This window comes from Stegostoma tigrinum, chromosome 5, assembly GCF_030684315.1.
Source record: "Stegostoma tigrinum isolate sSteTig4 chromosome 5, sSteTig4.hap1, whole genome shotgun sequence".
Classification (NCBI taxonomy): Eukaryota; Metazoa; Chordata; class Chondrichthyes; order Orectolobiformes; family Stegostomatidae; genus Stegostoma; species Stegostoma tigrinum.
The window spans coordinates 54005253-54021157 of record NC_081358.1 but is presented as its reverse complement, the minus strand read 5'-3'; the positions used below and the strand labels follow the sequence as shown (position 1 = coordinate 54021157).

General features: G+C 41.8%; 1 protein-coding gene across 5 annotated transcripts in view; it reads right to left on the bottom strand.

Annotated features, from left to right (window-relative positions):
* LOC125451394 (coiled-coil domain-containing protein 102A-like) overlaps positions 1-15905 on the bottom strand; it is a 554142-nt gene that overhangs the window by 295489 nt on the left and 242748 nt on the right. For all 5 annotated transcript variants that reach the window (XM_048528428.2, XM_048528431.2, XM_048528429.2 and 2 more), the window contains one exon: positions 604-774. In XM_048528428.2, coding sequence (XP_048384385.1) covers positions 604-774 — 171 coding nt within the window. The remainder of the gene's footprint in view (positions 1-603; positions 775-15905) is intronic.

The following is a 15905-nucleotide window of genomic DNA, read 5'->3' as shown; positions in this document are numbered from 1 at the left end:
GCCCAGGAGAGAATGATAAAAAAAAAGAGGTGTTCTGTGCAATGTGGTGTGAAAAATGATGGATATCAATTTGGAGATACTTGGAAGACACAGGGAAGGGATTTTCAAAGGACACTCAATTATGCCTGATATAATAGCAAGAATACAGTCTGCTTATAAATTAGCAGCACAGAAGTTAATCTACAGGCCACATGGCTACCGAGAGTGTATAATAATGTAGAATAAGTGAATCACAAAGTATTTTCTGTCAGCTTAATTAGAAAATGGAGAAATATAGGTTGCCTATTGAATAATGTTTCATTTATGCTGATTCAGTTTGTTTATTACAGTAAAAGTCCTAAAATGCAAAATCATGTCATATGACATTTTTTCCATCAATCCCTGAGAAATTCTCATCTCTTTTTAAAAAATAATTGATCTTTACAAGAGTGAATATCGGACCAAAATAAATTATTATTTACCTCAATGCTGAAAAGTGGTTAGTATTCAGAGTGTCAAAACGGGGCTTCAACAAGTTAACTTTAACTGCACGTTCTGTTATTTCAGGTTACTGACACAAAAACAGAATCATTTGGAATTTTTAATATATGTGACAATACACACCTCATCTTCTGCTTGTGCCAGTTCCTTCTTCAGCTCTTCCACCCGCAATCTTAACTTTTTCACTTCTGTTTCATGTTGTTCGACTCTTCGATTGGAATGGGTGAATTCTGCCATCTTGTCTTGGTATTGCTTCTTCAGTTTATTGTGGGCATGTCGAAGGTCAGAAAGCTCCTGAAGTTAAATATTTTAAAAGTCAATCCATTCACTTCAGTATAACTAATTTTTTGATAATCGTTAAATTTAACAAGGGTCACAAGTGAATATAAGAAAAATCAAGAAGTAGCATTTAAAAATCTGGAATGTTAAGCTTAATTTAAAAATAAATCTGCAGGTGTAAAAGCAAATGAAGTGAAGGTAATCATATTACAGACTTGGTGTTCTTGAATGAATAAATCCAGATATATCTGAATCTGAAGCCTGGCCTGGTAACATAGAAAACTATCTATTGCTGTAAGATTAGCAACCCGGTTAGATTTACCTTAAATTCCAGTACCACAAATTGTAAAACTTAATTAAATAAATCTCGTCATTTTTGTATCCGCATAAAAGAAAGATTACCAGCAATGTCCACTGCACGGGACAGAAACTTGTCACTCCTTCCTAATCCAACTTACAAGCGAATTATAACATGCAGTGAGGTCAGGTCATCCAATAAAGTCAGTCAACTGTCATCAGATCAATGAGGCAACATGGCTGCGAGAATTTACTATATCACAACAACAAATATTCAGCCAAGTTTTGCATCCAGACTCATCTTAATCATCTTTTCCCCACTGACTCGATCGGAAATCTACCCATTTTCTTTTGTTCATGTCATTCTCAAGAAGTAGTAGTGTTATCTCAGAGCCTGAGGGCTACTGTTTCATTTCAAGACACAGATGTATTCAGTGCATGATGTGGACAGCCAAGTGGTTCTGCATGTCCTGGGAACATGACGAATTGTGTGGCAAGAAGAAGTTGATATTGATTCTGTTACATCATGGGGCCAAAGGTCTAGCATACTATTTAAAAAGCACCCAGACATCCTGACTTGGGGGGGGCACCATTGGTGGTCTCCGAGTGGAAGCATTCTCATACATCGTTATCTGCTGGTTCTCACTAATAAGCTCAATAGCAAATCTGCTCTTCAGGAGTGATATCACGGGGAAGGCAACACATGGGCTTATTCTTCAGCCCCTCCAGACTATCCAAGAAAGATGAGGTCTTGTTTCCCAAGGATATCACGTAGGACTAACTGTCTGCTAGAGGCTGCAGCACAGGTTAACAGCCATGCAGCTAATGCCAAAACCTGGGTGCTGTGCAGGAAAAGGACAAACAATCTGTTGTGCTGCATCAGTATCAGTGGCATCATGTATTCACAACAAAATACCATTAAATACGGCACCACACAGTGTTGACATTAGCAGCCAGGGCTATCAAAAAGGAGTTTGAAGGATTGTACTCACATTATCGTAGAATCATATAGATTCCCTACAGTGTGGAAGCTGGTCATTCAGCCCATCAAGTCTACACTTCGAAGAGCATCCCACCCTATCCCTGAAACCCTGCATTCACCATGGCTAATCCACCCAGCCTGGACATCCTTGGATACTATGACATTGTGGCATAGCCAATCCACCTAACCCGCACACCTTTGGACTGCAGGAAGAAACTGGAGCACCCTGAGGAAACCCACACGTACAGTTGCCAGAGTCTGGAATCAAACCCAGGATCCTGGCACTGTGAGGCAGCAGTGCTAACTACTGTGCCACCTTATCAGATGAAACATGTGACCTGAACATGTGGGAGTCCATTCACACGGTGCATTTTGAACAAGTCGCAGGACAGGCTGGTTGTCAAACACTTATTGCGGAGGGGTCAGGAGCTGACATAGGAAAGTATGCCCATAAACACATCATACACCTACTGAGATGACACCCAATCGTTCCATCTCTCTGTAGGACAAGGCCACTCATAACAAGCAGAAATGTTCCAAGACCTGGAGGCGTCCTATATAACAGGATCTGAACCCCAGTTGAGGAGGCGGCTGCAGAATGTGCTGATGAGGACAAGAAACAAAGCCTGTGCTAACGGACAGACTGGAGTTTCACAGCCACCCAATGAGGTTGCCTCTAGTCCGGTGTTGTCAAATGGACTACAGGAATAATGCCAGAGACATTATTCAGGAAAGGCCATATATATTAACATCCGCTCATTCATTTTGTTCTCTAATGCAGGTTCTCACCTCAAGTCACAAACTGAAAGAGAGGATAGCCTTGCACCACCTCCAGCACCACTCTGGAGGTTGGTAATTCAGACCCCTCCAGAGAACTGACCAACAAGGCATTTCTCCCACAGCCTTGACCAGCACAAAAGGTATTCACCTCAATGGGCGCTCACTCAAGACTGGGTTCAGGATCACAATCTGGTGAGTACGTCATAGACCTTTTGCCACAACTCATGGAAGATGTGCAAAACTACACAAGAATGGTTGTGACCTACTCAACCCATAGAGAGAATGAGCTTCTGGATTCAGCTACACCAGACCAGGTGAAAATGCAGACAGGCAGAGGAACAATTGGCAGAGATGCTAGAGGCCACGCACAGACTGAACAAAAGATGGCAGAGTCCATGGAAGTTACGTCGGCTGTTACGGTTGTGGCATGTGGCTACACGGCTGCCTCCATTGAATGGGTGTTGACTGCCTTAGAGACCCATGTCCAGCAGAACATGTGGTCACTGTTAGTTATATGTTCAGATCCACACTCCATTGCTGTAAACATTTTAACAGAATGATTATGGTAAAGAGCAGCACATGTCTATCTGTCAAAAATGCCACACAATCAGGAAGTGGAAACATTCCTACATGCGTGTTTGTTGTGACAGAATGAAATTATATACATTTCAGTTTCTCTCAGTGTGGATGTTTGGCAGTTTGATAAAACGCTGAAAGTTGTTGGTTCAAGTTCAGTTCAAATAGTCATTTCAATTTGAAATCAGTGTCATGGGTATTCACACAGAGAAGGCAAAACAAACAAGATTCAACGTATCTTGCTTTTACTTCTTCTTATGAATTTACCTCAAATTAAGTGCAATGTTTGCAACACTGACCAAATTCCTTACACTGTGCTTCCTATCTACACTGCATGAATGGATTTGAAAAGGCCAATTAGAAATTTGATAATTGTCATTAAATTGCATTGATAGATTAAGTAGTTGATTTTTGATAGCAAAAGGCTGCAAATTCAAAACAAGTTATTCCATCTAATTAGTGAATTCAGTGATTAATTTGGTAACTATAACTTGATACCAATTTAGTTTTCCCACATCCTGTTTAAAACTTAATCCTGAATAAATAGAGCAGGCAACTGATTAACAACAAATGCGACAACTACCGCAATTAAAGAGTTAAAGGGGAAACAAAGTTTGAGTACAAACATCCTAGAATAGCACAAGCAATAATTCTCTATAGATCAACAATATTTGATAGTCAAGGGGTTAACCTCACTTACGTGAGATAACCTTCAGTGAGACGTACTTTCCATTCTGCTGAATAAAAATCAAACTTCCAATCTAACTCCTGTCACAGCTGATACATCATATGTTCACAAATTTGCTGACTTGCAATCATTTTGGGTCATCTTGTTGACAGGCGAATTTGACTATTACATTGCAGCCCTTCCAGGCAGATATTATGAAGACTCTGTTCAGAGTTGGTTAATATTCTGCCTCAAGCACTGTTTGGCAATATGCACAATTCTTGGAATTCACATCATTCGACACGATGGAATAATGTGATGCAGTTTGTGGAGAGAAAAAATGTCATAACACTTTGAACTACAATGTCAGTTCAGTAGTGTACGGATTTTAATTCTGGTGCGTCTGACCTAGAAAAGAAGCTAGTTACATTTTTCAATGATTTGGACCATTTGCTTTTTAAGTATTTGCAAAATAGAAGAGTGTAATTGAGATTACTGATGAACATAATGTTTAGGACCAACATATAGTAACAAATCTTTTAGTGTAGGTGGGATTTGTCAAATTCATTTTATTACTCATATTATTTTCATTGCTTGTTCTACTCTGCTCCCATTTTGCTCTGATAGAAGCTAATGCGCAGGTATAGTTAATCTCTCATTGTACTGCAACAGGATGCTGATTTGCTTTGACCTTCAACCCCAGAAATTTAACCAAATAAAGCAAGAAAAAGCAAAGCTGACATGTGGAAATGAACCTGACAGCACACGCTCTTCTCAGCTTTGAGCAGCTGTACCAGTGTTTGATAAGCTACTCTTAACTCCTAACTAAGCTGCCAATTTGCACTGCCACAGCATCAAATAACAATGACAGGCCTTGGTGTAATTAACAAGAACAGAAGACTATTCAAACACAATAACACCGAGCCATCACAAATGAAGAAACACAATTAGAAGTGTTTCATTGATTCAAAATATGGCACAGTTTAATGGCTACCATTTTCTCCATAGATTGATTTGCATTGATCTCTTTTCATTTGCTTAAAATCTTTGTAACTAATTACTGTTGGTTAATCGAAAGCCACACATGGATTTTTAAAGTCTGCACCTACTGCAGTAACAAAATAATAAAAGGAAAAAGAAATCTGGGTTACATTTCTCTCTACAAAAAATAACTGAATGCAATAAAGAATGATGAAGCTAAATCTATACAGATGTAACCCAGCTTTCTCTTAAATGGCTCTGATGAAGGGTCTAGGCCCAAAACGTCAGCTTTTGTGCTCCTGAGATGCTGCTTGGCCTGATGTGTTCATCCAGCTCCACACTTTGTTTTCTCTGTCTGGTATTTTTTTTTAAAGGTGACGGTTATTAGATTCCAAATTTTATAATGCTGCTGATGACCCACTTTCTAAAGGTAACCAGGGCCAGGCAGATAAAGATCAAAACTCTGGATAGTAGGTGAAAATGTTTGCTGAGATCGAAGTAGTGATTCCACTTATAAGTGTCCCATTTTAGACAGTTTTCTTCCACCCCTGAACAATATTATCTGATGAAAGAAGAGAGGAGCATTTTATGGGAAACTAGGGAAGTGATTGCTGGGCACCTCGCTGAGATATTTGTATCAATGACGGCCACAGATGAGGTGTGGGACAACTGGAGGCTGGCTAACTTGTTGCCAGTATTTAAGAAAAGTGGTAAGGATGTGTCAGGGAACTATAGACCAGTGAGCCTGACATCGGTGGTGGGTAACTTGTTAGAGGAGATCCTGAGGGACAGGATTTACATGTATTTAGAAAGGCAAGGAGTTATTAGGGATAGTCAGCAGGACTTTGTACATGGGAAATCGTGTCCCACTAACTTGAATTTTTTTTAAAAAGTAACAAAGAGGATTGATGAAGGCAGCATGGTTGACGTGATCTATATAGACTTCTGTGAGGCGTTTGACAAGGTTCCTCATGGTAGATTGGTTAACAAGGTTAGATCACATGAAATACAGGGGGAACCAGCTATTTGGATAAAAAGCTGGCTTGAAGGTAGGAGATAGACAGTGGTGGTAGAGGAGATAATGGGAACTGCAGATGCTGGAGAATTCCAAGATAGTAAAATGTGAGGCTGGATGAACACAGCAGGCCAAGCAGCATCTCAGGAGCACAAAAGCTGACGTTTCGGGCCTAGACCTATCATCAGAGAGGGGGATGGGGAGAGGGAACTGGAATAAATAGGGAGAGAGGGGGAGGCGGACCGAAGATGGAGAAAAGAAGATAGGTGGAGAGAGTATAGGTGGGGAAGTAGGGAGGGGATAGGTCAGTCCAGGGAAGACAGACAGGTCAAGGAGGTGGGATGAGGTTAGTAGGTAGAGGGGGGTGCGGCTTGGGGTGGGAGGAAGGGATGGGTGAGAGGAAGAACAGGTTAGGGAGGCAGAGACAGGTTGGACTGGTTTTGGGATGCAGTGGGTGGGGGGGGGGGGGAGAAGAGCTGGGCTGGTAGTGTGGTGCAGTGGGGGGAGGGGACGAACTGGGCTGGTTTAGGGATGCAGTAGGGGAAGGGGAGATTTTGAAACTGGTGAAGTCCACATTGATACCATTAGGCTGCAGGGTTCCCAGGCGGAATATGAGTTGCTGTTCCTGCAACCTTCGGGTGGCATCATTGTGGCACTGCAGGAGGCCCATGACGGACATGTCATCTAGAGAATGGGAGGGGGAGTGGAAATGGTTTGCGACTGGGAGGTGCAGTTGTTTGTTGCGAACTGAGCGGAGGTGTTCTGCAAAGCGGTCTCCAAGCCTCCGCTTGGTTTCCCCAATGTAGAGAAAGCCACACCGGGTACAGTGGATGCAGTATACCACATTGGCAGATGTGCAGGTGAACCTCTGCTTAATGTGGAATGTCATCTTGGGGCCTGGGATAGGGGTGAGGGAGGAGGTGTGGGGGCAAGTGCAGCATTTCCTGCGGTTGCAGGGGAAGGTGCCGGGTGTGGTGGGGTTGGAGGGCAGTGTGGAGCGAACAAGGGAGTCACGGAGAGAGTGGTCTCTCCGGAAAGCAGACAGGGGTGGGGATGGAAAAATGTCTTGGGTGGTGGGGTCGGATTGTAAATGGTGGAAGTGTCGGAGGATGATGCGTTGTATCTGGAGGTTGGTAGGGTGGTGTGTGAGAACGAGGGGGATCCTCTTAGGGCGGTTGTGGGGGAGCGGGGTGTGAGGGATGTGTTGCGGGAAATACGGGAGACGCGGTCAAGGGCGTTCTCGATCACTGTGGGGGGAAAGTTGCGGTCCTTGAAGAACTTGGACATCTGGGATGTGCGGGAGTGGAATGTCTTATCGTGGGAGCAGATGTGGCGGAGGCGGAGGAATTGGGAATAGGGGATGGAATTTTTGCAGGATGTTGGGTGGGAGGAGGTGTATTCTAGGTAGCTGTGGGAGTCGGTGGGCTTGAAATGGACATCAGTTACAAGCTGGTTAACTAGGTTACGTGGAACAGTCCCTCTTCCGCACCTACACAGGCCCCAAACCCCACCTCTTCCTCCGGTACATTGATGACTGTATCGGCGCCGCCTCTTGCTCCCCAGAGGAGCTCGAACAGTTCATCCACTTCACCAACACCTTCCACCCCAACCTTCAGTTCACCTGGGCCATCTCCAGCACATCCCTCACCTTCCTGGACCTCTCAGTCTCCATCTCACTCAACCAGCTTGTAACTGATGTCCATTTCAAGCCCACCGACTCCCACAGCTACCTAGAATACACCTCCTCCCACCCAACATCCTGCAAAAATTCCATCCCCTATTCCCAATTCCTCCGCCTCCGCCGCATCTGCTCCCACGATAAGACATTCCACTCCCGCACATCCCAGATGTCCAAGTTCTTCAAGGACCGCAACTTTCCCCCCACAGTGATCGAGAACGCCCTTGACCGCGTCTCCCGTATTTCCCGCAACACATCCCTCACACCCCGCTCCCCCACAACCGCCCTAAGAGGATCCCCCTCGTTCTCACACACCACCCTACCAACCTCCGGATACAACGCATCATCCTCCGACACTTCCACCATTTACAATCCGACCCCACCACCCAAGACATTTTTCCATCCCCACCCCTGTCTGCTTTCCGGAGAGACCACTCTCTCCGTGACTCCCTTGTTCGCTCCACACTGCCCTCCAACCCCACCACACCCGGCACCTTCCCCTGCAACCGCAGGAAATGCTGCACTTGCCCCCACACCTCCTCCCTCACCCCTATCCCAGGCCCCAAGATGACATTCCACATTAAGCAGAGGTTCACCTGCACATCTGCCAATGTGGTATACTGCATCCACTGTACCCGGTGTGGCTTTCTCTACATTGGGGAAACCAAGCGGAGGCTTGGAGACCGCTTTGCAGAACACCTCCGCTCAGTTCGCAACAAACAACTGCACCTCCCAGTCGCAAACCATTTCCACTCCCCCTCCCATTCTCTAGATGACATGTCCGTCATGGGCCTCCTGCAGTGCCACAATGATGCCACCCGAAGGTTGCAGGAACAGCAACTCATATTCTGCCTGGGAACCCTGCAGCCTAATGGTATCAATGTGGACTTCACCAGTTTCAAAATCTCCCCTTCCCCTACTGCATCCCTAAACCAGCCTAGTTCGTCCCCTCCCCCCACTGCACCACACAACCAGCCCAGCTCTTCCCCCCTACCCACTGCATCCCAAAACCAGTCCAACCTGTCTCTGCCTCCCTAACCGGTTCTTCCTCTCACCCATCCCTTCCTCCCACCCCAAGCCGCACCCCCCTCTACCTACTAACCTCATCCCACCTCCTTGACCTGTCCGTCTTCCCTGGACTGACCTATCCCCTCCCTACCTCCCCACCTATACTGTCTCCACCTATCTTCTTTTCTCTCCATCTTCGGTCCGCCTCCCCCTCTCTCCCTATTTATTCCAGTTCCCTCTCCCCATCCCCCTCTCTGATGAAGGGTCTAGGCCCGAAACATCAGCTTTTGTGCTCCTGAGATGCTGCTTGGCCTGCGGTGTTCATCCAGCCTCACATTTTATTACGGTGGTGGTAGAGCGTTGTTTTTCAGACTGGAGGCCTGTGACCAGCAATGTGCCACAAGGATCAGTGTTGGGTCCACTGATTTTCGTCACTTCTATGAATGATTTGGATGTGAACATAGGAGATATTGTTAGTAAGTTTGTGAATGACACCAAAATTGATGGAGTAGTGGACAGCAAAGAAGGTTACCTCAGAGCACAACGGAAACTTGAGCAGATGGGCCAAGGAGCGGCAGTGGGGAGCTTAAGTTAGATAAATGTGAAGTATTGTATTTTGGAACGGTAAATCAGGGCAGTACTTATGACACCTAATAATAAGGTCCTGGGCAGTGTTGCTGAAAGAAGAGACCTTGGACAGCAGGTTCATAGTTCCTTGAAAGTGAAGTTGCAGGTAGACAGGATAGTGAAGGTGGTGGCGTTTGGTACACTTACCCTTATTCGTCAGTGCATTGAGTACAGGAGTTGGGCGATCATGTTGAGGCTATAAAGCACATTAGTTCGGCCACTTTTGGAATACTGTGTGCAATTCTGGTCCCCCTGCTATCGGGAAGGGTATTGTGAAACTTGAAACGGTTCAGAAAAAAATTACAAGGATGTTGCCAGGGTTGGAGAGTTTCAGCTCTAGACAGAGGCTGAATAGACTGAGGCTATTTTCCCTGGAGTGTCGGAGGCTGAGGGGTAACCTGAAAGAAGTTTATAAAATCATGAGGAGCATGGACAGGGGGAACAGCCAAGGTCTTATCCACAGGGTAGGGAGCCCAAAACTAGAGGGCATAGGTTTAAGATGAGAGGGAAAGGGCTTAAAAGGTACCTAAGGGGCAGCTTTTTCACAGAGGTGTTGTGTTTGTATGGAATAAGCTACTAGAGAAGCTGGTGAAAGATGATACAATTACAGCATTTAAAAGGCATCTGGATGGGAATATGAATAGGAATGGTTAAGAGGAATATGGGCCAAATACTGGTAAATGGCAGCCTGGTCGGCATGGATAATTTGGACCACAGGGCCTGTTTCCCTACTGTACAGCTCCATAACTCTAAGAATTTGCACATATTTTCAAATGGCGTTTGAAGAAATACAGTACAAATAAATAGCAATTTAATACATTTTCAAAAAGTAAACTTATCTAAACAGCAGTTAAGAAAAAACCTCAATATAAAAGATAAATTGTGTTATTGAATAATTATCTGCAACTCCTGTACTTAATCACTATCCAGAAATACTTGCTGGAAGCAGCTATGTGCAAATATTGAATGAAGAGATAGGGGCAGTTTCTTTGTGACACCACCTAAACCAAATAATAGAATGTAAATAGGAACACAAGTAGCCTTGAGCTTGCATCTGACAGTCAGTAAGTTCTTGGCTGATCTTTGATCTCAATACAATGTTTTCACATAACCCCCTTATTCCTAGATTCCAAATATCTATTGATCTTACCCTTGAATCAACTCAACCACCAAACATCCACAGCTATTGCGGGTGAAGAATTCCAAAGATTCACAATCTTCTGAGTTAACCCATCTCAGTTTTAAATAATTGATCCCTGTTCAGAAAATATGATCCCTGATAATCTAAACTTTACACTGACAGAAATAAATGTACTGTAGTCAAATTTTCTAATGACATAAAAATAGGTTGCAGGGCAAATAGTGAGGGCGACAAATGCACTTTCCAGTAGGACATAATCAAGTTAAGTTAGTGGGCAAAAACTTAGCATGTAGAATATAATTTGGGTAAATATGAGGTTATGCACTTTAGCAGGAAGGCTAGGAGAGCTGGAAATTATTTAAATGAAGAAAAACTGCAGTAAGCTACAGCAAAGAGGGATTTGGGAGTTTTCATGCATAAACCAAAAAAAAGACAGCATCCAAGTTCTGTGGATAACAGGGAAGGCAAATGGAATGCTGTACATAAACAGGCCTTGATAAAACTACACAAGGCACTAGTCAGACTACACTTAGAATACAGTGAACAGTTTTGGTCCCTTATCTAAGCCAAGATTTATTGGCACTGGACGCAGTCCACAGAAGTTACACTAAGTTGATCCTGGGCGTGGAGGGATTTTCTTATGAGTAGAGATCCAGTGTGATAGGTTTGTACTCACTGGAATTTAGAAGAATAAGAGGGGAACTTATTGAAATACATCTGGGGTCTTGAGAGAGTGGATGTAGATAGGTTGTCCAGGACCAGATGGCAGAATCTCAGAGTAAGGATATAAAGTAATTAACTAAATACAATTTAACACAGAGTTAAAGAAGCATTTGTTCTCTCAGGCAATAACATATCTGTGGAAGTCTTCATTGCGGTTGACTGCCAAGGGTGCGTTGATAAGAATATTCAACGTTCAAACAGATTTTTAATGAGTAATGGAATCAAGGGTTATAGACATAAGGCAGGTCAATGGAGTTGAAGATTATTCAATCAGTCATCATTTCATTAAGTGGCAGAGCAGTCTCAATGGGCTAAACAGCCTACCTATGTTCCTACATCTTACAGTCCAAGAGCACTGTTGATAGAACATGAAAAATCAATCTTCTATAAACTCAATCTTAACCAAATCCCCTGCTGCTTGTGTCTGAACTTACAGCAAGTCCTGCTCCCTTAAATCTGATGGACTTATAATTCACGCCATCATGCAGAATGGTTATCCACTCCTGTCAGGAATTAACAACAGCCCTCTTGGTCATATTCAACGTTTAAAGTGTATTCATTTATTGACCTGCCACTGATATACCAATCTGCATGGCAAAAGATAAAATATTTCTGCAAACAGAGGGTGTGTATAAACAGGGCTACTAGTTTATTGTACGGCTCCTATCATTCACGCTGACTGAATATCTTTTTTTTAAAAACTAAAATGATTTGAACTGAGGATAGACTGCAAAAGTTGGAACTGTTCTTGGACAGAAGGCAGCTAAGAAGAGATTTGTAGAGATTTTCAAAATCATGAGCAGGTTGGCTAGAGCAAATAGCGAGAAGCCATTCCCACTCATAAAAGCAACAAGAACAAGAGGGCACAGATGTAAAGTGATGTGCAAGTGAAGCAGTGCCAAGTGAGGAAAAACTTCACACAATCAGTAATTAGGGTATGGAATGCACTGCCTGGAAATGTGGTGGAGGAAGTTTCATTTGAGGCATTCGAGACGGCATGGGATTATTATTTGAACAGAAATGGTGTGCACGATACAAGGAAAAGGTAGAAGATTGGCACTATATAATAATGCTCATTTGAAGAGCAAGTGCAGACATGATGGACTGACTGGACTCTTTCTGTAATAATTTTGCAATTATTGATTTCAGATGTTATCCATACAATGCACAGTATTAATGAGTGGCTTTATCACAAGTCACCAGTCACTGCTTACATCCCTTTGACAGCACAGCAAAGTCAGGAATGTACAGGTCCACTGCATTGTCACTTTATTCCCCTGATGTGCAAATGTAGACACCAGAAGAAAACAATACATTTCCTTTTAAAAGCTACTTTTCTATCAAAATGACAAAAGGTAGTGGCATGGATTGAGACATATTTTCTTGGTCTGCCTGGTTTTGTTGCTGTAAAATTAAATATCAGAAGCAATTAATTAAAATACCTGCAGATTAGTCGCGGATTTTAAACAGATTTTACTTCAACTGGTACCGTCTGTTTGAAAAATAAGTCCTCCATAAACTCCACAAGCAAAGTGTAGTCAAAAGGTTAAAGTGGGTTACTATTATAGAAAATTGTACTTATTATTCATTTGACAATGAAATATATAGAACAGCTGGTCAGCTCACTAATGCGATTATGAAATACTCATGACTCAGATATTGCTGGAAAATTTATTACAACATTTTTGAAAATGTAATTACTTTCACGGCAATGATTATAAAGTCATTATAACTTCACAGCATTCATGTTCTCAATGACTTCTCAAAGTCACGTTAAATTTTAATGTTTCATTTGTAATTTTTTTAAACAAGTTAGTTCTTAACTATTACAAGTAATTTGATTCAAGTCAAATTTACTAATTATTTTTGGAGGGTAAATACTCAAAAATATCCAAGTTTTTTTCGTTATACAACACTCACGCAAAATTGCAAGTCAGAGTTAACTTAGAAAGAAATATAACTAATCAGGCAATATTGGTGCATCAACAGTTTTGTTGTGCCCTGACAGCATAAAACCTAGTTGTTGTAAATTAGAACTATGTGTCAAATATCTCTCACCATACAACCAGAATTGGGAAAATTTCACCAAAAACCAAATATTCAGCAAGACAAAGCCAGCAGGTTTATTCAGGAATTTAAGGATAATATTAGATAAAAAGTAAATAACCACAACATTGCTAAGGATAGTAGTAAGTCTGAGGACTGGGAATATTTTATAAACCAGCAAAAGGACTACCAAAAAGTTGGTAAAAAAGTGAAAAAATGGAATATAAGAGGAAGCGTGCCACGAACCTAACATGCAGAAATTGTTAACAGGTGTTGGCAAGTATATAAAAAAAGTAGCTAAAGTTAATGTTGGACATTTTGAAAGGGATGCAGGAAAAGTTATTTCAGGGAATAAGGGAAAAATGACTGATATTGAACAGGTATTTTGTATATGAAATCATAGTAGAAAACAAAAGTCATATACTGAAAAGAAATGATAATCCAAGGATAAGTGAGGCTGAATAAATTAAAATAATTAATATCAGCAGAAAAAACATACTCAAGACTCTTAAGGAACAAAAATCCAATTAGATGGCCTATACCTGGGATTCTAAAAGAAATAGCTGTAAAGTTAGTGGATGCACTGTCTATGATTTACAATCATAAATTCTGGAATACTCCCAGTAGATCAGAAATTAAAAATGCGGCATTGTTGCTCACGAAACAAGCGGGAAAACAGGGAACTGTAGGTCAGTTAGACTAACACCAGGACTGTGCCAGGATCTATTATAAATGAAGTCTTAAAATTAAACTTTAAAAATTGTAAAATAATTGGACAGTGTCAATGCAGTCTTGAAAGGAGAAAAATATGTTTTATATTTAATACATTCGTTTGAGGGTATAACTGCTATGGTAGATAAAAGGGATCTTGTAGATGTAGCAAACTTGGATTTCCAAAAGGCATTTGACAAGCTGCTGCACAGGATAGGGGATCATGAAAGAGCATCTAAAATATTTTCATGGATAGAGGATCAGTTAATGGCAAGGAAGCAAACAGGAGGGATGAATATAATTAATGGTAGTGCCCTGGAGAGCATTGCCAAATAAAGAGATCTGGGGTGTAGGTGCATTGTTCCTTGAAAGTGTAGTCACATGTGGACAGGTTGGTGAAGAAGGCATTTAGCACTCTTGCCTTCTTTGGTCAGAACATTGAGTCTAGGAGTTGATTGTTATTTTGAGTCTGTACAGGAACTTGTGAGTCCACTTTTAGAATACTGCATATATTTTGGTCTTCCTTCTATAGGAAGGATATTGTTAAACTTAAGAAGGTGCAAAAAAGATTTACAAGCATGATGCGAGGAGTGGAGGTTTGAGTTACAGGGAAAAACTGGAGCTATTTTCTCTGGAGCATCGAAAGTTGAGGGGTGACCTTATAGAAATTTATAAAATCATGAGGGACTTGGATAGGGTGAAAAACCAAGGTCTTTTTCCTAGGGTGGGAATCCAAAACTGGACGGCATAGGTTTAAGGTGAGAGGGGTGTGACAATGTACTTCAGAATTCTAATAAAGGTTCATGGATTGTATAAATCAACAAAGACGAACTGTTACATATGGATTGAAAGAAATAGCAATTAAGATATTTTTGAAACAAATCGTTTCTTCGGCTGAACAGAACAAGAAACTGTGATAAAGGGAATTACAATGCCATGTGAATTAATCATTCCCGGGAAGAAACAACATAAACAAGCTGTTTCCTTGAGAGAGAGGACATAACTACTTAATAACCCCTGCTTCATGACAAATTGACAATTAAGATCTGCCTGCAGAAGCAATGTTCTGAAGGGGTTAATTGCGGGAAAAAGCTGTATTTTAAACAGACAGCTAACACCAAATTTAACAAAGGAGCTATTTTTGCCGAGAAGGCAAGCTGCAGCCTTCAGTTCTCTGTAAGTATAACCAATATTGGGGATGAAAGAATCTAAAGGATATCAATAATACCACATGACATACTTTAAAGAGAGAAAAACTATATAATAAGCCAACACCAGAATAACTCAAAAGCAGAACTTTGAAAAATAACACTGCACAAGGACCAAATCCTGGACATTTCCAGAGACAAATCACTGTAGGCTGAAATCCTGGCCGGATTTCATCATTAATCAGATAATTGCTAATTGGGTTGCAGGCTTATCCTTGCTTAATTAACAGGCCCTAATAAGGCTTAAATCATTGTTTCACTACTTGATTGTCTGTGAAATTTCTAATAAGTACCTGAATTAAAGGTAACTTGTGGTGATGTATCCACAACAATTGGTATTCCTGGGTGCTTTGATAAAAAGTGACACTTAAGTTGCTCCATAATCGAACCTAACAACCTTAAATTCTGCCTGATTTCCAATTAAGGGGAAGGCTGCCCCTTGTGATGGCCGGGAATTCAAATGAATGGATGGGGTAAGAGGTAAGAATTTTCAGATTTAGTTGGAACATTTGTATTATTTAATTTGGCTTTGGAGCTTAGCACTGAAATCATTACAGCCAATCTGAATGGGAGAACGTGCTTACATAATATTTGAATAAGAAGTTACTTTAAATGGATAAAGTCTTGCAAAACTTGTGACATTATGATCCCTGAGGCACCGGATTGTTTGTAACAGTCAGTCAGGAAGTCCGTGGGAAAGCACACA